Source organism: Bombina bombina, chromosome 5 (genome assembly GCF_027579735.1).
Source record: "Bombina bombina isolate aBomBom1 chromosome 5, aBomBom1.pri, whole genome shotgun sequence".
NCBI classification, from domain to species: Eukaryota; Metazoa; Chordata; class Amphibia; order Anura; family Bombinatoridae; genus Bombina; species Bombina bombina.
In genome coordinates, this window is record NC_069503.1 from 105,170,602 (window position 1) to 105,195,018 (window position 24,417).

The 24,417-nt window shown below is 38.4% G+C and overlaps 1 protein-coding gene across 1 annotated transcript in view; it reads right to left on the reverse strand.

Moving 5' to 3' along the window:
* Positions 1-24,417, reverse strand: part of LOC128661362 (uncharacterized) — a 228,330-nt gene that overhangs the window by 189,114 nt on the left and 14,799 nt on the right. The window contains 4 exon segments of the mRNA XM_053715626.1: positions 14,935-14,966; positions 15,127-15,234; positions 17,988-19,729; positions 20,667-20,782. Of these exon segments, the coding sequence (XP_053571601.1) occupies positions 14,935-14,966; positions 15,127-15,234; positions 17,988-19,729; positions 20,667-20,685 (1,901 nt within the window). The 5' untranslated portion in view covers positions 20,686-20,782.

The window sequence follows — 24,417 nt, forward strand, 5'->3', positions numbered from 1 at the left end:
GAGAAGTCAAGCAACAAATGAAATCTACAGGGAGTGCAGAATTATTAGGCAAGTTGTATTTTTGAGGATTAATTTTATTATTGAACAACAACCATGTTCTCAATGAACCCAAAAAACTCATTAATATCAAAGCTGAATAGTTTTGGAAGTAGTTTTTAGTTTGTTTTTAGTTATAGCTATTTTAGGGGGATATCTGTGTGTGCAGGTGACTATTACTGTGCATAATTATTAGGCAACTTAACAAAAAACAAATATATACCCATTTCAATTATTTATTTTTACCAGTGAAACCAATATAACATCTCAACATTCACAAATATACATTTCTGACATTCAAAAACAAAACAAAAACAAATCAGTGACCAATATAGCCACCTTTCTTTGCAAGGACACTCAAAAGCCTGCCATCCATGGATTCTGTCAGTGTTTTGATCTGTTCACCATCAACATTGCGTGCAGCAGCAACCACAGCCTCCCAGACACTGTTCAGAGAGGTGTACTGTTTTCCCTCCTTGTAAATCTCACATTTGATGATGGACCACAGGTTCTCAATGGGGTTCAGATCAGGTGAACAAGGAGGCCATGTCATTAGATTTTCTTCTTTTATACCCTTTCTTGCCAGCCACGCTGTGGAGTACTTGGACGAGTGTGATGGAGCATTGTCCTGCATGAAAATCATGTTTTTCTTGAAGGATGCAGACTTCTTCCTGTACCACTGCTTGAAGAAGGTGTCTTCCAGAAACTGGCAGTAGGACTGGGAGTTGAGCTTGACTCCATCCTCAACCCGAATAGGCCCCACAAGCTCATCTTTGATGATACCAGCCCAAACCAGTACTCCACCTCCACCTTGCTGGCGTCTGAGTCGGACTGGAGCTCTCTGCCCTTTACCAATCCAGCCACGGGCCCATCCATCTGGCCCACCAAGACTCACTCTCATTTCATCAGTCCATAAAACCTTAGAAAAATCAGTCTTGAGATATTTCTTGGCCCAGTCTTGACGTTACAGCTTGTGTGTCTTGTTCAGTGGTGGTCGTCTTTCAGCCTTTCTTACCTTGGCCATGTCTCTGAGTATTGCACACCTTGTGCTTTTGGGCACTCCAGTGATGTTGCAGCTCTGAAATATGGCCAAACTGGTGGCAAGTGGCATCTTGGCAGCTGCACGCTTGACTTTTCTCAGTTCATGGGCAGTTATTTTGCGCCTTGGTTTTTCCACACGCTTCTTGCGACCCTGTTGACTATTTTGAATGAAACGCTTGATTGTTCGATGATCACGCTTCAGAAGCTTTGCAATTTTAAGAGTGCTGCATCCCTCTGCAAGATATCTCACTATTTTTGACTTTTCTGAGCCTGTCAAGTCCTTCTTTTGACCCATTTTGCCAAAGGAAAGGAAGTTGCCTAATAATTATGCACACCTGATATAGGGTGTTGATGTCATTAGACCACACCCCTTCTCATTACAGAGATGCACATCACCTAATATGCTTAATTGGTAGTAGGCTTTTGAGCCTATACAGCTTGGAGTAAGACAACATGCATAAAGAGGATGATGTGGTCAAAATACTAATTTGCCTAATAATTCTGCACTCCCTGTATATACATATACAACCAGGGAGAGTGCCTCCCAATTGAGAGAAACAGTAACAACTGCACGAGCAGGCTGCAAGACTACTTAAAACATACATAGGAGAACCCCTAATTGGAGCACCAAAGATAAGTACGCCAGCAATTGATAATATATGAAATGAATGTAATGGTGGTATACAGCTCAAGCACCAAAGATACACAAGTACACCAACAGAAAGACAGAAAACATAGGATAAATCGTCTAATTAGACGAAATAGAATGAACAGAAAGCAACCCTAAAAAATACGGAAAATACAGGGAGACTATAAATATAGAATATACATCAAATGAGCCATGGGCCACATATGGGATGGAGATGTTGGAAGGACTTCTTACATCACGGAATTGGTGACCTAATGAGAAAAGGAGGAAAAAACAAAAACAAAGAAACAAGCAGGCATTTATAGCTCAAAAAAATACAGAAAAGTCCAGGTGAGCATTAAGACCATTTGGGCTCAAAGTATGTAATCTATATATCCATCTGGCTTCGCATTAGCCAGATGGATATATAGATTACATACTTTGAGCCCAAATGGTCTTAATGCTCACCTGGACTTTTCTGTATTTTTTTGAGCTATAAATGCCTGCTTGTTTCTTTGTTTTTGTTTTTTCCTCCTTTTCTCATTAGGTCACCAATTCCGTGATGTAAGAAGTCCTTCCAACATCTCCATCCCATATGTGGCCCATGGCTCATTTGATGTATATTCTATATTTATAGTCTCCCTGTATTTTCCGTATTTTTTAGGGTTGCTTTCTGTTCATTCTATTTCGTCTAATTAGACGATTTATCCTATGTTTTCTGTCTTTCTGTTGGTGTACTTGTGTATCTTTGGTGCTTGAGCTGTATAACACCATTACATTCATTTCATATATTATCAATTGCTGGCGTACTTATCTTTGGTGCTCCAATTAGGGGTTCTCCTATGTATGTTTTAAGTAGTCTTGCAGCCTGCTCGTGCAGTTGTTACTGTTTCTCTCAATTGGGAGGCACTCTCCCTGGTTGTATATGTATATAGATTTCATTTGTTGCTTGACTTCTCGTATTTGATTACTTGTTTTCAGTGTATGTTTTGCGCCTAGGATCTTCTATGGCCCCCTTTAACACCTTCTACAGTGACTGTCTCACATCATATATGTATTGTAACCTCTTGGGCTTTCACACCTAAGTTTAGTTGTGTGGCCCTTTGCTCTAGATCATTTTGTGTTTATTATTGACACCGCATATGATTGCTGTGTATCTGTGTGGCTATGTGCGCCCTTCTAAGTTATACAGCTTGCTGTGGGTTAAAGCCCTGCGTCTATACTTGACGTAATTGTGGTTTCTGACTGACCCATGTTAGCTGCGGCACCCTTGCAGCGCTATTTCTCTATGTCCTTCTTGGACATACACATATCCAGTGCTCTGATATGGGTAGGTGAATTCTGTTTTTTAACGGTGGATCTATTTGTGCCTGTTTGGCGTGTGTTGGGGTGGATATGGTGTTATATTATAATTCAATTATAGGATTGCTTTCCGTACCATCTGCCTTTGTATGTGGATTGTGTGTTTTCTTTTCTAGCAGTGCTCCGTTCCCCTGCAGTATGTATTATTAGGTGTTTCTTTCAGGGTAAACAATGGATTGGTTGCCATAGTTACGGGAGGTGTTGGCTGCTTTCACCCTATCAGGGACTGATTGCCTTTAGGGCTTCCCCTATTTAAGGCGGCTTCCGGTAGCCACCCTCATTTGCTTGTTTGGATCTATGACTACTGCCACTCGGCAGTTTAAAGGTACGGTAAACGCTGTTTTTAGTTCATTTCCTTTGATCTATAAGGCTCTGACTTGTGTTATTGCTGTACTCACATTAGCATAACTGGTTTTTCATATTGCTATGGGCTGTTAGTATGTTTCATATGCCTTTGAGCTAAATGCAGTTTGGTGTTGTTTATATAGTGATTCCCCTACAATTGCTGAACTCCCTTGCTTGTTTTTACTGTTTCACCTTGGGGCCCTAATATGCGTGATTAGTCTATACTGTTATCCACAATATTGCTTTGGCTATGTTCTCCCGTTAAGTGTTCTCACACACCATTTTTACATTTCTAATAAGCTCTATGCCCTGCTATTATCTGTTTTAGGTGTCTTGCTAATCACACTGCAGGCGTTCCACACGTTGTCCATTGTTTTGATTTATGCATCTCTTTGGGTTATATGTTTGATGGTAACTTTATTTATGTGTTTATGTCAATTTGTACTCTTCTTACTTTTTCTTAGTCCTCATCTGGGACTTATTTTATGACTATGGCTTAATTTATCTAGTATCGCTTCAAACTTTCTCACTTGAGCCTGCTGAGTGGGTAATAACGCACTGCTTTGGGATTGATAGAGATACATAGTAATTTTCTGTGCGTGACATTTCTTTTTCTTTCTTTTTTTATGGATTTTGGTTTACGTTATTATTGATGCCGTCTGTATACCATAACATCATTTTGTTTTGCCTTGTTGCCCACGGATTGCCATCTGGCATTCTTATCTCATAGTTGTTCTTTGATATCCTTTGTTGAAGGTTGTTAGATTTCAGACAGCACAGTCTATTTAGATGTTGTTATTCGTGTTTGCTGCACTGTACCATATTATCTATATCTGCCTTGGCCCCTTTATCCTGCATGTTCTTTGTTTTTTTTGGGTATCCTTTGCTGAAGGTTGGATTATTCCCTTTACAGACTGTATAGTCTGTTTTTAATTGTATTGGTGATGGTGATATAGGTAGTGTGTGTCTTGTTGCGTGTTGTCTCTATCATTCCATGTTTCTAGTATCTGTTTATATGTTTGTCTTTCAGATAATACCTGTCCTGATGAAGGCCCAACTGAGGGCCGAAACGTCGACCATGTATTAATGTTCTAGGAATAAAGAAAATATTTGTCTCTATACAAACCCTGAGAGTGCCCTTCTTCTACATTGTTCTTTAACTATCTCTTATAAGGATTGCACCCAGGTTGTGGCTGCTCCACCTGGTTGGAGTGCTGGGCTATACGCTATTTTGACTATATATATATACAAAAAATGAAGAAAAAACTCGATCCTCAGGTCAGAATAGATTAGTTAAAAAGTCTTTATTTCAAATCCATTAAAAATCCCTGGAGGGGTCCTGTACAGCAAAAGAACATTGAGCACTGTGTACTCAAGCTGACATGTTTCTTCTGAATGCCGTAATCATAGCTTGATTGAGTGCATCAGTGCTAACCATTTAAGAGACAATGTTGTTTGTGATTGGTTAAAAACAATTACACATTTTCAATGTTAGAACTAAAGTGCTATTTTAACCCTTTCCCTGCCTAATTGCTATATGCAGCTGACTAACTACTATCTATTAATTAAAAAGAACATTTGATGTTAGGTATAAGTGGGGGGACCATGACTTAATAATTTGTATGGCTATAAGTTATGAATTGTAGAGTATTTAAGTGTTTTATTTTACATTATTTCAATACTTTCTGTTTAGTGTACTTTTATTTTTATTTATCATTTTCTTTTTCAATGCCTAACATATAGTCTACCTCTTCTGTATGTATGGTGCTATTACCTGGCTACCTTGGTAACCTCTAACAATTATCACTTGACTGGTGACTATTGTATATTGTTGTACTTTATATATATTATTATTGTATTGGTACAGAACAGAGATACTTCTTTTTCCCTCTATAATGTGAGCTATACTTGCTGGTTAGGCATTGGAAAGTGTATTCGTTCTACATTCATGTGATTACTCTATTTAACAGTAGGTACTTGTACTAAATGATTTAAAGAACTTAATTTTTGAGTAAAAAACAGTATAGAGATATGACTAGATGATGCTATTTGTTTGTATGCTATTGCCAATAGTTTATGAGATCATATTCGGAGTTCAGGCCCCTTGGTACTCTTGTTTGGAGCCTAAAAATCCAATACATCTCTCTTTTTCCTAAGATGAGATTCCTGTCCCCACCTCTTAAAGGGGTTTTGATTTTCTCAATAGCTTGCCATCTCAGGGTGGTACTGCTTTTATTGTGTGAGTCTTTGAAATGCCTAACCAAAGGGGTAGTCGCCTCTCCCATTTTAATTGTGGACAGATGGTTTCTTATTCGGACATTCACCTCAGTTGAGGTGAGTCCTACGTATTGCAACTTGCATTCCATGCATGACAGAACATATATGACATAAGAGGATGTACAGTTTAGGCAGGAGGTTATTTTGAACACTTCACCTGTGGCTTCTGAACGAAATTCGTTCGAGATGATAACTTTATCACATGGCTTACATCTGACTCTACCACACCTGTACATCCCCTTATGTCTTAACCAAGAACTTTCCTCTGTGACTGATATCCTTGGTAACTCAGAAGCTGCCAAATAGTTTCCTATGGTTTTGCTTCTGCGATAAGAGCACCTAAGGCCCTTGTCCACACTGCTTACAAGCCTATCATCGGCTTTAAGTAAGTGAAAATGTTTGTTTATTATACCACAGATATCCTTATATTCTGTGCTATAATCTGTAACAAATGTAACTTTGCCTTCCTGAGTAGAAGGATTGGAGGGCCTTACTGATCCCTGTAAAAGTACTTTCCTATCCAATCTGTCCACCTGTGATTTTGCTTGCTTAATGGTATATTTTGGGTAGCCCCTTTGCAGAAGTCTCTTCTCAAGATCCCTGCTCTGTGCCTGATAGGTACTCTCTTCCGTACAATTTCTTTTGGTTCTAATGAATTCACCTTTTGCCACTGCCAATGGAACTTGCTTGGGGTGGCAACTCTTTGCATGTAGCAAAGTGTTTTTTGTAATTGGTTTCCGATAAGTGCTTGTTCTGACCTTACCATTTTCAGCAACTGTAAGTGTAAGGTCTAAGAAATTTATCTGACTGGTATGAGTCTCATGTGTGAACCTTAGGCCTATACTGTTATTATTCAGTTTGGTCATGAAATTGGACATTTCACTGTCAGTACCCCGCCAGACAAACAAGAGATCATCTATGTATCGCCTGTAAATACACACATATACATTATCTCACAAAAGTGAGTACACCCCTCACATTTTTGTAAATATTGTATTATATCTTTTCATGTGACAACACTGAAGAAATGACACTTTGCTACAATGTAAAGTAGTGAGTGTACAGCCTGTATAACAGTGTAAATCTGCTGTCCCCTCAAAATAACTCAACAGACAGCTATTAATCTCTAAACTGTTGGCAACAAAAGTGAGTACACCCCTAAGTAGAAATGTCCAAATTGGGCCCAATTAGCCATTTTCCCTCCCCGGTGTCATGTGACTCATTAGTGTTACAAGTCTCAGGTGTGAATGGGGGGCAGGTGTGTTAAATTTGTTGTTATCGCTCTCACACTCTCTCATACTGGTCACTGGAAGTTCAACATGGTGCCTCATGGCAAAGAACTCTCTGAGGATCTGAAAAAAAGAATTCTTGCTCTACATAAAGATGGCCTAGGCTATAAGAAGATTGCCAAGACCCTGAAACTGAGCTGCAGCACGGTGGACAAGACCATACAGCAGTTTCACAGGACAGGTTCCACTCAGAACATGCCTCACCATAGTTGACAAAAGAAGTTGAGTGCACATGCTCAGCATCATATCCAAAGGTTGTCTTTGGGAAATAGACGTATGAGTGCTGCCAGCATTGCTGCAGAGGTTGGAGGGGTGGGGGGGGGGGTCAGCCTGTCAGCGATCAGACCATATGCTGCACACTGCATCAAATTGGTCTGCATGGCTATCGTCCCAAAAGGAAGCCTCTTCTAAAGATGAAGCATAAGAAAGCCTGCAAACAGTTTGCTGAAGACAAGCAGACTAAGGACATGGATTACTGGAACCATGTCCTGTGGTCCAATGAGATCAAGATAAACTTATTTGGTTCAGATGGTGTCATGCATGTGTGGCGGCAACCAGGTGAGGAGTACAAAGACAAGTGTGTCTTGCCTACAGTCAAGCATGGTGCAGAGCATGACCCCCTCCATTCGGAGACTGGGCCACAGGGCAGTATTTCAACATGATAACGACCCCAAACACACCTCAAAGATGACCACTGCCTTGCTAAAGAAGCTGAGGATAAAGGTGATGGACTGGCCAAGCATGTCTCCAGACCTAAACCCTATTGAGCATTTGTGGGGCATCATCAAACAGAAGGTGTGGGAGCGCTCAGTGATGTCATCAAGGAGGAGTAGAAGAGGACTCAAGTGGCAACCTGTGAAGCTCTGGTGAGCTCCATGCCCAAGAGGGTTAAGGTAGTGTGGAAAATATTAACACTTTGGGCCCAATTTGGACATTTCCACTTAGGGGTGTACTCACTTTTGTTGCCAACGTTTTAGACATTAATGGCTGTGTGTTGAGCTATTTTGAGGGGACAGCAAATGTCCACTGTTATACAGGCTGTACACTCACTACTTTACATTGTATCAAAGTGTAATTTCTTCAATGTTGTCACATGAAAAGATATAATAAAATATTTACAAAAATGTGAGGGGTGTACTCACTTTTGTGAGATAATACATGTGTGTGTATATATATATATATATATATATATATATATATATATATATATATATATATATATATATATATATATATGTCTCTCTGATTACAGGGAGTGCAGAATTATTAGGCAAATGAGTATTTTGACCACATCATCCTCTTTATGCATGTTGTCTTACTCCAAGCTGTATAGGCTCGAAAGCCTACTACCAATTAAGCATATTAGGTTATGTGCATCTCTGTAATGAGAAGGGGTGTGGTCTAATGACATCAACACCCTATATCAGGTGTGCATAATTATTAGGCAACTTCCTTTCCTTTGGCAAAATGGGTCAAAAGAAGGACTTGACAGTCTCAGAAAAGTCAAAAATAGTGAGATATCTTGCAGAGGGATGCAGCACTCTTAAAATTGCAAAGCTTCTGAAGCGTGATCATCGAACAATCAAGCGTTTCATTCAAAATAGTCAACAGGGTCGCAAGAAGCGTGTGGAAAAACCAAGGCGCAAAATAACTGCCCATGAACTGAGAAAAGTCAAGCGTGCAACTGTCAAGATGCCACTTGTCACCAGTTTGGCCATATTTCAGAGCTGCAACATCACTGGAGTGCCCAAAAGCACAAGGTGTGCAATACTCAGAGACATGGCCAAGGTAAGAAAGGCTGAAAGACGACCACCACTGAACAAGACACACAAGCTGAAACGTCAAGACTGGGCCAAGAAATATCTCAAGACTGATTTTTCTAAGGTTTTATGGACTGATGAAATGAGAGTGAGTCTTGATGGGCCAGATGGATGGGCCCGTGGCTGGATTGGTAAAGGGCAGAGAGCTCCAGTCCGACTCAGACGCCAGCAAGGTGGAGGTGGAGTACTGGTTTGGGCTGGTATCATCAAAGATGAGCTTGTGGGGCCTTTTCGGGTTGAGGATGGAGTCAATCTCAACTCCCAGTCCTACTGCCAGTTTCTGGAAGACACCTTCTTCAAGCAGTGGTACAGGAAGAAGTCTGTATCCTTCAAGAAAAACATGATTTTCATGCAGGACAATGCTCCATCACACGCGTCCAAGTACTCCACAGCGTGGCTGGCAAGAAAGGGTATAAAAGAAGAAAATCTAATGACATGGCCTCCTTGTTCACCTGATCTGAACCCCATTGAGAAGCTGTGGTCCATCATCAAATGTGAGATTTACAAGGAGGGAAAACAGTACACCTCTCTGAACAGTGTCTGGGAGGCTGTGGTTGCTGCTGCACACAATGTTGATGGTGAACAGATCAAAACACTGACAGAATCCATGGATGGCAGGCTTTTGAGTGTCCTTGCAAAGAAACGTGGCTATATTGGTAACTGATTTGTTTTTGTTTTGTTTTTGAATGTCAGAAATGTATATTTGTGAATGTTGAGATGTTATATTGGTTTCACTGGTAAAAATAAATAATTGAAATGGGTATATATTTGTTTTTTGTTAAGTTGCCTAATAATTATGCACAGTAATAGTCACCTGCACACACAGATATCCCCCTAAAATAGCTATAACTAAAAACAAACTAAAAACTACTTCCAAAACTATTCAGCTTTGATATTAATGAGTTTTTTGGGTTCATTGAGAACATGGTTGTTGTTCAATAATAAAATTAATCCTCAAAAATACAACTTGCCTAATAATTCTGCACTCCCTGTATGTACATACAGTACCTTTCTGCCAGTCGGTTTACCAAACTGTATATATCAATCCATCTTTGCTGTGTGTATTAAATTAAACATTATAGCACTCATTTCTTTAATGACAGACCAAAAAATGGTAAAATATATTTTATTAAAGGGACACTCCGGTCAAAATTTAAATACACAAATTAATTAAATCTTTGGATAGAAACATTTGCAATAAACATGCATTGGCAAAAATGTTCCTAGTAAAAGTTATCACTATTTTAGTGAGAATATTTTTCTCTGCACGTGCATGTGAAGCATAGCTAGATACTCTCAGTGCACCAGCATTTTAAACACTGCAGCTGCTCCTTGCACCAGTGGGTCTTGTATCATGTCAGCAATGAACAAATGGAGTCATTACCATATGGTAAAAGCATCTTAGGCTCTCTGAGCAAGTGCTGTGTTTAAAATGCTGGTGCACGGTGCATACTTAAATACACTTTTGAAACAACTATAACTTTTATTAGAAGCATTTTTTCTAATGCATGTATACTAAAAAAACATAAATTATGCTTACCTGATTATTTCATTTCCATCTGTATGGGAAGAGTCCACAGCTGCATTCCTTACTTGTGGGAAATACTGAACTTGGCCACCAGGAGGAGGCAAAGATACCCCAAAGGCTTAAATACCTCCCAAACTTCCTCATAACCCCAGTCATTCTGCCATGGGAACAAGGAACAGTAGGAGGAATATCAGCATGAAAAAGGTGCCAGAAGAAAAAATTGAAATTTAGGGCCGCTCATCAGAGAACACGGGCTGGAGCTGTGGACTCTTCCCATACAGATGGAAATAAAATTTTCAGGTAAGCATAATTTATGTTTTACATCTTAATATGGGAAAAGTCCACAGCTGCATTCCTTACTTGTGGGAAACATATACCCAAGCTCTAGAGTACACGGAATGCTAACGGAAGGGGAAAAAAGAGAGGCGGACCCTAATCTGAGGGCACCACAGCCTGCAAAACCTTCTCCCGAAGGCTGCTTCAGCAGAAGCAAAAACATAAAACTTGTCAAATTTGGAAAAAGTATGTAAGGAGAACCAGGTAGCCGCCTTACAGATCTGATCCATAGAGGCCTCATTTTTGAAGGCCAAAGAGGAAAACACTGCTCTCGTAGAATGAGCCATAATCCTCAGAGGAGGCTTATGCCCCCGCCGTCTCTATGCTAAATGGATGACACTCCTCAGACCTATGCTTCCCGTAAAGGAGAACTAACAGAGAAAGAGGTTTGTCTAAATTTCTTTGTGGCCTGAAGAAAGAACTTCATGGCACAAGCCACATTCAGAAATACATTGTAAATGTTCCTTCGCAAAGAAGGATTAGGACATAAGAAAGGAACCACAATCTATTGATTGATGTTGCAAATTGACACAACCTTAGGAAGAAAACCTAGCTTTGTTCGTAGAACAGCCTTATCAGCATGGAAAGCCAGATAAGGAGGGACGCATTGCAAGGCAGCAATCACAGATAAAATAGTAGTTTAAGGTGGCGCAATACGGATTGCTGTTCCCAATGTGGTTAAAAAATATATATAATTTTAAATTTTAAAAAACAGTGGTTTATTACACCTCTAATTTTATATTCCTCTTGGAAAGAATGAGCGCTATACAAATTGCAATGTAATTAAACAAGCTCCTTTATTAGTATTTCTAATTGGAACATTCATATAAAAAATGGCAAATTAAAATTAAATTCAAAACATTGTTAAAACCTGACACCGGTGTCTAATAATTAAACAGGATCTGGGTAATAAAAATATATAATAATTTATCTATACATTTATACAGTCATGTATAAAGATGTCTATACAATCAAAAGGTTGCTAAAACAAGTATTTCTATTTGTGTGCAAAGTATATTTATATACACAGCAGCTCTCTTGGTATTGTTATACAGAATTTGAAAGGTTGTTGAAAAGTAGCTAAAAAATTGCTAATAATTGTATTAATAGACAAAGTTGCTTTCAAGGTATTGCTATACACTTCATACTGACTTAATTTTCCATATTATAGGATCAATTTGTCTTGTCTCTTATAAACTTCTTGAAATGTAGGATTACTGTAATGATACTTTAATAGTATATCTGGCTGATTACACTATGTTAGTAAGTCCGTGATGGAAGAAGATTCTTATGCAAGTAAATTGGCTGATTATTCCCGGTGTTTGAGCTGTGGTTGGTGATGTGTTACATTTACCGTTCCTTCAGACCTTGTGATCTTGAAATCAAAAATGGGTATCCTTTCGGTCAGTGACCGATATCCTTAAGATGAAAAGACCGCTTGTCCTGCGGTATTTCTTTGGCGGTTTTTGACTTGCGGTCCAAGATTCTCCGTTAGATACTTTTGTCTTTATACATCTCTTTGTGCTGGTATAGAGGTTGCAATAATTATTTGTTGGATCACTGTCTGCGTGGCTGTTCTTCAAAATATTTGATGCTTCTTTCGGTCAGTGACCGATCACTTGCTGTTGTTGTAGTTGATCCTCCTAGGAAAGTCTTTGACAGCTTGGATTTTTTGCGGTCCGACTTCTTGGGTAGCCACTGGCGATATTTGTTAGCCTTAAGTTGCAGTTTAGGTCGTCTGAAATACAGGCTAGTGGTAAACCTTTGGTCTTTAGGTAAAGTGGCAGTTGGTCTAGTGGCGGTTAGTCTCGCCGGACTTGGAAGAAAATAAAGTTTTGCAGGATAGAGCACAGAGCTCAAATCGTTCCTTGTTCACCACAATCAGTGTGGTTTTAGCTCTGGTATCAACGCGTTTCAGCTGGACAGCCTTTCTCAAAGGTCTTGAGAAAGGCTGCCCAGCCAAAACGCGTTGATACCAGAGCTAAAATTAAGTCAGTATGAAGTGTCTAGCAATACCTTGAAAGCTACTTTGTCTATTAATACCATTATTAGCAACTTTTTAGCTACTTTTCAACAACCTTTCAAATTCTGTATAACAATACCAAGAGAGCTGCTGTGTATATAAATATACTTTGCACACAATTAGAAATACTTGTTTTAGCAACCTTTTGATTGTATAGACATCTTTATACATGACTGTATAAATGTATAGATAAATTATTATATCTTTTTATTACCCAGATACTGTTTAATTATTAGACACCGGTGTCAGGTTTTAACAATGTTTTGAATTTAATTTTAATTTGCCATTTTTTATATGAATGTTCCAATTAGAAATACCAATAAAGGAGCTTGTTTAATTACATTGCAATTTGTATAGCACTCATTCTTTCCAAGAGGAATATAAAATTAGAGGTGTAATAAACCACTGTTTTTTAAAATTTAAAATTATATATATTTTTTAACCACATTGGGAACAGCAATCCGTATTGCGCCACCTTAAACTATTTTACTTGCAAAACTTTGGGATAACGTAGCTTGATTCCCTACCGATCAGACAGTCTACTCTAAACTTATATTTCAGCAATCACAGATACTCTGCGCGCAGAAGTAATAGCTAGTAGAAAAGGAACCTTCCAAGACAACAATTTAACGTCTACTTCAAGATTTAAACTGCAAGAAGGAGCCCTAGATCTAAACACAGGTCTGATCCCAGCAGAGCCCTAACAAATGGCTGCACATCTCGAAGTTCAGCGACACTTTATGCAGTAACACAGACAGGGCCGAAAACTGTCCTTTCAGGGGACTAGCAGAAAACTAATTTACTAACATTATGAATGTTCGAAGAATGAATGTGTTAAGGTTAATGTTAGATGATTGTACATCTTTTGAGATGCAAAGGAATATAGAATAATTTTAAAATGAAAGTAGTTTAAATAAACACTAATACAAGCACTAACGGTTAAAAAGTTGAACCAATATAGTTAAATAATTCACATTAGGATATTTAGAATATTATTAGCATCATATATATATATATATATATATATATATATATATTGTATTTATAATTATATGTGTGTATTAGTATGATTGTTAAATAATACAGACACTTTTTAGGAATGGGTTACACACTCTTAAAATAGGGTTTATATGAAACATTAGAATGCTATAGAGAAGTATTTCGAAGTAAATGAGTTTTCTAAACAAACTATTTTTCATGTCACATATTAAGCACTATTTAAATGGAAAATATAACCATGATATCATTAGAATGTTAGAGGGAATTATTTCTAATGTAACCTGGTTTAATAAACACAATTATTGTGTCACATATATCACGTAAATTTCCTCTTCTATATCATTTTATATATTTGTTCCGTATTTGTTTAGTATAGTTATTATGTACTCATTAGGAAGAATGAAAAATATATATATGGTATATTAATGAACAGTGAGGAACACACCAAATGTATAAATTGAATGCATGAATGGTTTATTATAATATTGAACAATAAAGATAGAGTATAAGGTTGGAATACATATATATATATATATATATATATATATATATATATATATATATATATATATATATATATATATATACACAGGTGGCCCTCGTTTTACAATGGTTCAATTTACACCGTTTCAGAATAACAACCTTTTTTTCCAGTCATGTGACTGCTATTGAAAAGCATTGAGAAACAGTGCATTTATTAAAATAGCCAGTAGGTGGAGCTGTCCGCTTGTGTTGCAGCAAAGCCAAGCAAGCTGAAATTAATCAGTTTAACCAGAATTGAGCTTTCGAGCAGATTTCAAAGGAACAAGATCTTCCTGTCTATAAATCAGTCCAGATTGGAATGCATAGAAAGAACTGTTTGCAGAAAAATGCAAGTGAAGTCTGTGTTGTGTGATTATTTTATTAGGTTTATAATGCTGTTTAGCTTTTAAAGTCTTCATTTCAAAGCTTTAAAAATAATGTATTAGGTGTTAGTTATGACAATTTTGAGAGGGGCCTGGAACCTATCTCCCTCACTTCCCATTGACTTACATTATAAACTGGGTTTCAATTTACAACGGTTTCGATTTACAACCATTCCTTCTGGAACCTAACCCCGGCGTAAACTGAGGGCTACCTGTATGTATATATATATATATATATATATATATATATTCTTTTAGCATAGGGGCAAAAATTGCAAGAAGAACTTATATATGAAAATCATAAATATAAACAGGGACTTGAAGGGTTAACATATCAGAAATTACCCAATGATCACTGGAGGCGGAGAGTATAGAGACTATAAAAAGAGCAAAAAGTAATCAATATGACATCTTGATAAAGGCATCCTAGCCGAAACATGTTGAGAAAGCCATATCCTTTGTTTTAAACAATCACTTCCAGGAGGACGTCTGAAAAGAATTGGGAGATTTTAAAAGTTTTAAAATGTGAGTGCTCACAGAAACAACTTTTTTCCTTTGATGTATCCTGAATAATCCTAAGCGGATCCAGGCGTGATGCAGGGTGTATCCAGGAGAAGATTGGCTGCCCGTGGTCACGTGATCCATCTGGGAAACACAGAGAAAAGATACAATATAGCGAGTGTGGTCGCTACAGAGTGGCAATTTACCACCTTGAGAGATACGTATAAAAGTGAAAGTCGGAGACTGAGGAATATACATATTGCTGGTTCAGATCCAGATGGCAGACTGATGGTGGAGTGACCAACACAGGAGTGCTTGATAAAGTCACGGAACGTATGAGGGAAGCGTGGCAACACTTGAAAAAACACTAATCCTTGCAAAAACAAAGGATGTATTAATAGGATATAGTGTGCAAGTGAAATCACAGCCCTGTTTTTGAACTTTTAAAACATCCTGAATTTTTTAAGAAGTGTAGACATTTTTTTAGTGTGTAATTAGTAGCCCTAATATTAAGTTGAAAGTATGAATGGATACACCGGTGAATGAATTATTATGTGTTATTATTACTAATTGTACATGAATGCTTTTCTTCTTACTTATGAGATATTGTTTGTTCTAGAATACATTTTTAAACTAACTGTCCTTTAAGAGTTTTTTGTGGAAACCTTAGCTCTCAGTTTATTGTGTAATCAAATTATATTAAGCGAATAGAACTTGCTTATTTGCAAATTTCTTTCCAATCGAATATATATATATATATATATATATATATATATATATATATATATATATATATATATATATATGGTAAATGAAAGGAAAAGTCCAGAGGCGGTATCCAAAAATAGTTAAAAGTTGTAACTTTTATTCAAACATCCATAAAAACCAAATGGTATCCAAGAAGTACAATAGTTAGACAGATGTACCCCAGTCTAAACGCATTTCAGCCATTCTGGCCGTACTCATAGACTGCTGTGGTACTCCATGTTCACCAAGATTATATACAGGTGCATATTAAACCATTAATTACATCATCCAATTAAAAACATTATTTGCCAATAAGCACTTAAATTTAACACTTTCATATACGTGTCCTTTTAAAGAAACTTGGAAACTGTTAGATTAAAAATCTATAGTAGATGAGACGCACAACCAGCTTATGAGATTGAAAGATAAGGTACCACCCTGTCCTCAAACCTCTAGCCAATTTAGGAATTAAAGGTTCATCAGGCAATTTGGCCTCTGGAACCTATGAATTCGCCAAAAACTTCTTTTAGAAGAAAGCACAAATTCCTAAATCTAAAGTCTGGTTCCTCCGCAGCCGGAGGTTTAAAGGCAGCAGGCTCCGACCCAGAATAGTCATGCTCTTAAATCTCAGAAAGAACTTCATCCTCACATAACCCTATCATTTAAATCCAATAAATTATCTCATGTACTCTGGGAAGGAGTGCAATATGTAAGCTTTCGCTTGCGCTTAACAGAGCGAGGTACAACATTAAAGGCCGCAGACACCACCATTTGAACTGCGCAGTAACGTCTGGAGAAAAAAAGGCCCCCTAAAGATGGAGGATCAGCAATGCTATGGGAAAACTACATGTGTAGAGAAAAGAATGTAGAGTACGCACCTCACTGGACGACAACTCCTCAGAGGTGGATGGCTCCGTGGTATCAAACATGTCTGATTTCACATTATCAAGGGATATGGAACATAATTGGATTGAGAGGGCGGAATTAAGGCCTTCTCACCATATAAACAGGAATTACCCTTTAGGAATAGAGGGAGTGCCCTCTAAAGTAACAGAATCCCCCATCGCTAGTGCAATAATCGGAGAACTATAGAAATAATACATCTTATTTTAAAAAATGGCACCTTTAAACCCCAATGGCTGGGGCACTCACCACCTCCTATGACCAAGACAGTACAGATATTTATGACTACTCTCTGATAGTCGGTCAGGAAAGAGGAAATTAATCACATGGTGCACAATGCAGGACTGTCCCTTCTATGGGGAAAAGTGCGCCAGCTTGTAAGCTGTATGGCTCTCAAAGTGAAAGTGAAACCTGTATATTCCATAACAGCCTATGAGCCCATAATATCTCACACATAAAGCAGCATAAAATCAAATAACCCTATAAGACTTATTCCCCACTGTTCAATAATCCCCCTCAGGAGATATTAACCCTTGATTCTATACAGATAAAAGGAGTCACACTGTGACCCTGTCTTCTTGCGTTATCATACACATACAAAAATGAAACAATCTTACCAGAATATATGCTGTGGAACAGCAACACTGTGTGACAGATAGTAGCAGCACTTCTGACATGGACTTGAGTGAAGAAAGCAGGAAGCGAAACTCGTCAATGCTGACTGCTTATAGAGCTGTTAATATGAGACGGGATGGTTTTGCAGAAAGACTCTCCCTCCGGACTCTAACTTTCATCCATGCTCTCCCTGAGAGGCTGACAGGACTACTTAAAACTCCAGTCCCATCTCGAAGAGTACTACCCTCCAAAAGAGACTACTCGAAAACTTCTAACACTTTTCTGCCAACCTCCTGTGACGAAAGGCAAAGAATGACTGGGGTTATGAGGAAGTGAGGGAGGTATTTAAACCTTTGGCTGGGGTGTCTTTGCCTTCTCCTGGTGGCCAGGTTCAGTATTTCCCACAAGTAAGAAATGCAGCTTTGGACTCTTCCCATATTAAGATGGAAAATGCTTCTACTCAAAACTGAAATGCATACACGTGGATTCTAATTTTGGCTGGAATTTCCCCATTAAGGTTATGGGAAACCACATCCTCAACCACGCCCATTTGCAAAGTGTCATAGAATCGGCTGTGCAAAAGGTAGCAACCCTACTTTCTAAACATGTTAAAGGTTTCTTCCCTTGTGAATCGTTTCATGAGTTTTCAGATTACTCATTTGTGTAAAGCTTTTTCCACACTATGTACATGTGAACGGCTTTTCCCCTGTGTGAATACATTCATGAGTTTTCAGACTAATCTTTAGTGTAAAACTTTTTCCACACTCTGTACATGTGAAAAGCTTTTCTCCTGTGTGAATCCTTTCATGAGTTTTCAGACTACTCTTTTCTGTAAAAGATTTTCCACACTCTGTACATGTGAACGGCTTTTCTCCTGTGTGAATCCTTTCATGCTTTTTCAGATTATTCTTTTGTGTAAAGCTTTTTCCACACTCTGTACATGTGAAAAGCTTTTCCCCTGTGTGAATCCATACATGCTTTTTCAGATCGCTCTTTTGTGTAAAACTTTTTCCACACTCTGTACATGTGAAAGGCTTTTCCCCTGTGTGAATCCTTTCATGAGTTTTCAGATTACTCATATGTGTAAAACTTTTTCCACACTCTGTACAAGTGAAAGATTTTTCTCCTGTGTGAATCATTTCATGAGTTTTCAGATGATCTATTCGTGTAAAACTTTTTCCACACTCTGAACATGTGAAAGGCTTTTCCCCTGTGTGAATCCTTTCATGATTTTTCAGATTACTCATATGTGTAAAACTTTTTCCACACTCTGTACAAGTGAAAGATTTTTCTCCTGTGTGAATCATTTCATGAGTTTTCAGATTATCTATTCGTGTGAAACTTTTTCCACACTCTGTACATGTGAAAAGCTTTTCCCCTGTGTGAATCCATACATGCTTTTTCAGATCACTCTTTTGTGTAAAACTTTTTCCACACTCTGTACATGTAAAAGACTTTTCTCCTGTGTGAATCTTTTTATGAGTTTTCAGATGATTCATTAGTGTAAAACATTTGCCGCACTCGTTACATGTGAATGGCTTTTCCCCTGTGTGAATCCTCTCATGCTTTTTCAGATTACTCTTTTGTGTAAAACTTTTTCCACACTCTGTACATGTGAAAAGCTTTTCCCCTGTGTGAATCCATACATGCGTTTTCAGATCACTCTTTTGTGTAAAACTTTTTCCACACTCTGTACATGTGAAAGGCTTTTCTCCTGTGTGAATCTTTTTATGAGTTTTCAGATGATTCATTAGTGTAAAACATTTGCCGCACTCTGTACACGTGAACGGCTTTTCCCCTGTGTGAATCCTTTCATGCTTTTTCAGATTACTCTTTTGTGTAAAACTTTTTCCACACTCTGTACATGTGAAAGGCTTTTCTCCTGTGTGAATCATTTTATGACTTTTCAGACAATTCACTCGTGTAAAACATTTACCACACTCAGTACATGTGTGTGGTTTCTCACCTGTGTGAATTTTGTAGTGCTCTAGTAGATTAGACTTCCATCTAAAGCTTTTTTCGCATTCTGTAGATTTGAAAGGTTGCTCCTTTGTATGAATCATTTGGCTAGACTGTAGACTTTTCCCTTCTTTAATATGTTTTGAAAACTCAGTAAATATGTGTGGTTTATCCTCTGGGATAATCATTTCACTAGATAAGTCAGAAATGTTGTCCTCTTGTTTGATGACTAAATTACTCTCTGTACATAATGATTGCTGCCCAGTTCCTGCAAATTCACCATCTCCTTTAAATATCTGCTGTGATATCCCCAATGTTTGTGAATGGTCATTGGTGTCTAAGACTTTTGGAGTTTGCGGTATCATTCTGATGCTTCCTGTAGTGAAGGATGGATATGAACTATTCAGGTGTTTGTCTACATAAAAAGAAATGGAATAAAGAAAAATATGAATGTTTATTCATTATAATATAATCCATCTCAATAAAAAAAAACATTTTTATACTAAAAAATGTCTTCCTTTTTGTATTTTTAAATTTATTTACCTGTAATTACAAATTTAAAAAAGGATGACATAGAATGTAAACATTACTACATCAAAGTAACCTAAATTACTGATTACTGAAAAAACAAGTTATAGGGCTGCATTAAACAAGGTGCGTGTGGATAATGTTCCCAGACAGGGAACAGGTACATCTGTATTCTGGGCAAGAAAGGTGGCATCCACCATCCTCATTTAACATTGCACAAGCAACTGCCAATACAGCCCTGCCCGGCTCGTGCTCAACCAGCTGGGTGAGAACATGATGTCTTAATTATCACAGACTAATAATCAGTGTGAGATGTTTTGAGAGAGTAAGAAGCAGTGATCTTATGATAATCTTTAGCTTTTGGGTGTGGTTGTTTGATTTATATAAACAGCCAAAAACTTTGTTTAATAATACTCACTGTAAAATTAAACACACAAATCTGTGGTGGTTCTGGGGTGGGGAATACTGGGGGAGTTGTGGGTGTTCCACACATGAGAACAAGGTAGGCATAAGTGTAGTTATGGGTGTTCCATGAGTGAGGTCAGGGCAGGGGAAGGTGGACTTAAAGGTGTTCTGAGTAATGAACCAGGTCTGGGGGTGAGGTTAAGCAGTTGTTGGACATGTTCTGTCTAAAAGAACAGAGGGGGGAGTAGTATTGTTTATCCTCCTCCTCAGCCCAATGGATGTTGCTCCTTCTTTATAACGTCACTGACACAAATGTTCTTAAAGATGCAGATATAAATATAATAGTTTATATTTGTTTAATGAGTGATCTATTCTATTTTCCCAGTAATTACAGTCAGCATAATATCTATTTTACTCACCTAACACAAATGAGTTCATGCTTATAACAGGCTCCAATGTCTGTCCTCAGGAAGAAGGTTCCCTTATTCACTCCAGTTACATCAATACCTGATATCTCTCAGTGCTCTGGTTGTGTCTGTAAAAAGTATATTAAATGGTTTAGACAGATAATAATAAATAATAGTTCTGATTAACTGTACATATGGTATAATTAAAGGCACACATAACAATTCATATAATTTGTATAATTGAGCATAAAAGTAATATTCGTACAGGTAATAAAAAATCCCCATTAGCTTATCATTTTTTTGAAAACTGATTACTATAAATCAGCTTAAGCTTCAAATAATTGATCATGTAATTCAACCTTGAAGAGGTGGGGATATGGAGTTGTTGCTTAAGCAAAAGGAATCCTATTGCATATATGAATTAGGAACTTTAGAGCCAAAAGGTTTAAATAAAGAGTGGGACTGTATTTTTATAAAGTAACTGTTCTGGTAAATATGTATGATTAGGCCAATCTGTTGTGTATATTTATGCTAAATATTGCTATTTTGGAATTCTTCTACTCCCTGTTTTTGGATGTACATATTTTTCTGTATATATCACTAGGTATCTTGCATATATTGTATTCTTATAAGATGCAAAATGGGTAAAGTACCTATTAGCACCACCTAGTAGTATTTAGGTATATAAGTGCACAGTGTTTGTTTGTCAAGTATAACATGAGCAAAGGATAGGATCCCGAAACGTCGCCTTTTTGTTTGTCTCCTATTTATCCTTTGAATAAATAAGGAATTGGTGTCACCTTTGTGCTCCTTTTTTAGGGTAATTTGTCATCCAGACCCTTTAAATAGAACAGGGGCTCGTGTTAGACATATTGTAGAGCATATTAATAGACTGTTAGAGGGATGTGGGTCTGATCTTGCAGTCATGGTTAATATTGGTACTAATGAAGGAATCAGCAGGAGATGGAGAGTCCTAAAAAATGTTCTTCAGGGAGTTAGGTAGCAAGCTTAAAGCAAAGTAATATTGCCAGTGCTGTGTGCTAACTCAGTAAGGCAGAAGGAGCTAAGGTCTGTTAATTCATTGTTAAAAACATGGTATAAAAATGAGGGGTTTGACTTTTTAGAGCACTGGGTTGACTTTTCACTTGGGTACAATTTGTACAGTAAGGATGGATTGCACCTGAATGACATGGGTGCAGGTGTGTTGGGGGAAAGGATGGCAGCACGTTTAGAAAATCTTTTAAACTAGGCAAAGGGGGGGAGGGTCAGTTAGAACACAATAGAACAGAGAGATCAGTCTGTGAATGCCACTCCTATAATATCTCAAGGAAGGGCTGACTTAAGAAATGTCACATTAGAAAGTATGGAGGAAAGCACACCAAGTAGCAGCAGAAAGCACATGAAAATTAAATGAATGACAACAAATGCAAGAAGAAGCATGACGGGTAAAATGGGGGAGCCAGAGCTCTTAGTTGCAGAAGAGGATTATGATATTATTAGTATAACTGAAACTCGGTGGGATGATTCACATGACTGGGCAGTTAACTTAGAGGGGTATACTTCATTTAGGAGGGACAAGAATAATAAAAGGGGTGGAGGAATCTTCATGTATATTAAACCTAACCTTAAACCTACACTAAGGGAAGATATTTATGATACAGGTGACATGTAGAGACCCTGTGGTTTGAAATAAAGAGTTGGGGGGGGGGGGGGGGGAATCCTAAAAAAAACAGAATTTATGCTTACCTGATAAATTTCTTTCTCCAACTGTGTGTCCGGTCCACAGCGTCATCCTTACTTGTGGGAATATTCTCTTCCCCAACAGGAAATGGCAAAGAGCACAGCAAAAGCTGCCCATATAGCCCCTCCTCAGGCTCCGCCCCCCAGTTATTCGACCAACGGTTAGGAGAAAAAAAGAAGAAACTATAGGGTGCCGTTGTGACTGTAGTGTATAGAGAAAGAAATTTGTCAAACCTGATTAAAAAAACCCAGAGCGGACCGTGGACCGGACACACCGTTGGAGAAAGAAATTTATCAGGTAAGCATAAATTCTGTTTTCTCCAAAATTGGTGTGTCCGGTCCACGGCGTCATCCTTACTTGTGGGAACCAATACCAAAGCTTTAGGACACAGATGAAGGGAGGGAGCAAATCAGGTTACCTAAACAGAAGGCACCACGGCTTGCAAAACCTTTCTCCCAAAAATAGCCTCCGAAGAAGCATAAGTATCAAATTTGTAAAATTTGGCAAAAGTGTGCAGAGAAGACCAAGTCGCTGCCTTACATATCTGATCATCAGAAGCCTCGTTCTTGAAGGCCCATGTGGAAGCCACAGCCCTAGTGGAGTGAGCTGTGATTCGTTCAGGAGGCTGCCGTCCGGCAGTCTCATAAGCCAATCGGATAATGCTTTTCAGCCAGAAAGAAAGAGAGGTAGCAGTAGCTTTTTGTCCTCTCCTCTTACCAGAGTAAACGACAAACAAAGATGAGGTTTGTCTAAATTCCTTTGTTGCTTCTAAATAGAACTTTAAAGCACGGACTACATCTAAATTGTGTAACAAACGTTCCTTCTTTGAAACTGGTTTCGGGCACAGAGAAGGAACAATTATTTCCTGGTTAATATTCTTGTTGGAGACAACTTTTGGAAGAAAACCAGGCTTGGTACGCAAAACGACCTTATCTGAATGGAACACCAGATAGGGTGGATCACACTGCAAAGCAGATAATTCAGAAACTCTTCTAGCAGAAGAAATAGCAACCAAAAACAGAACTTTCCAAGATAGTAACTTGATATCTATGGAATGTAAAGGTTCAAACGGAACCCCTTGAAGAACTGAAAGAACTAAATTTAGACTCCAAGGAGGAGTCATGTGTCTGTAAACAGGCTTGATTCTGACCAAAGCCTGTACAAAAGCTTGTACATCTGGCACAGCTGCCAGGCGTTTGTGTAACAAAACAGATAAAGCAGAAATCTGTCCTTTTAGAGAACTCGCTTACAACCCTTTATCCAAACCCTCTTGGAGAAAGGAAAGAATCTTAGGAATTTTAATCTTACTCCAGGAGAATCCCTTGGATTCACACCAACAGATATATTTTTTCCATATTTTATGGTAAATCTTTCTAGTCACAGGTTTTCTGGCTTGGACCAGAGTATCTATCACTGAATTTGAAAACCCACGCTTGGATAAAATCAAGCGTTCAATTTCCAAGCAGTCAGCTGCAGAGAAACTAGATTTGGATGTTCGAATGGACCTTGTACTAGAAGATCCTGTCTCAAAGGTAGCTTCCATGGTGGAGCCGATGACATATTCACCAGGTCTGCATACCAAGTCCTGCGTGGCCACGCAGGAGCTATCAGAATCACCAATGCCTTCTCCTGTTTGATCCTGGCTACGAGCCTGGGAAGGAGAGGAAACGGTGGAAACACATAAGCTAGGTTGAACGACCAAGGCGCCACTAATGCATCCACTAGAGTCGCCTTGGGATCCCTGGATCTGGACCCGTAGCAAGGAACCTTGAAGTTCTGATGAGACGCCATCAGATCCATGTCTGGAATGCCCCATAATTGAGTTAACTGGGCAAAGACCTCCGGGTGGAGTTCCCACTCCCCCGGATGGAAAGTCTGACGACTCAAATAATCCGCCTCCCAGTTGTCTACTCCTGGGATGTGAATTGCAGATAGGTGGCAGGAGTGATCCTCCGCCCATTTGATGATCTTGGATACCTCTCTCATCGCCAAGGAACTCTTTGTTCCTCCCTGATGGTTGAT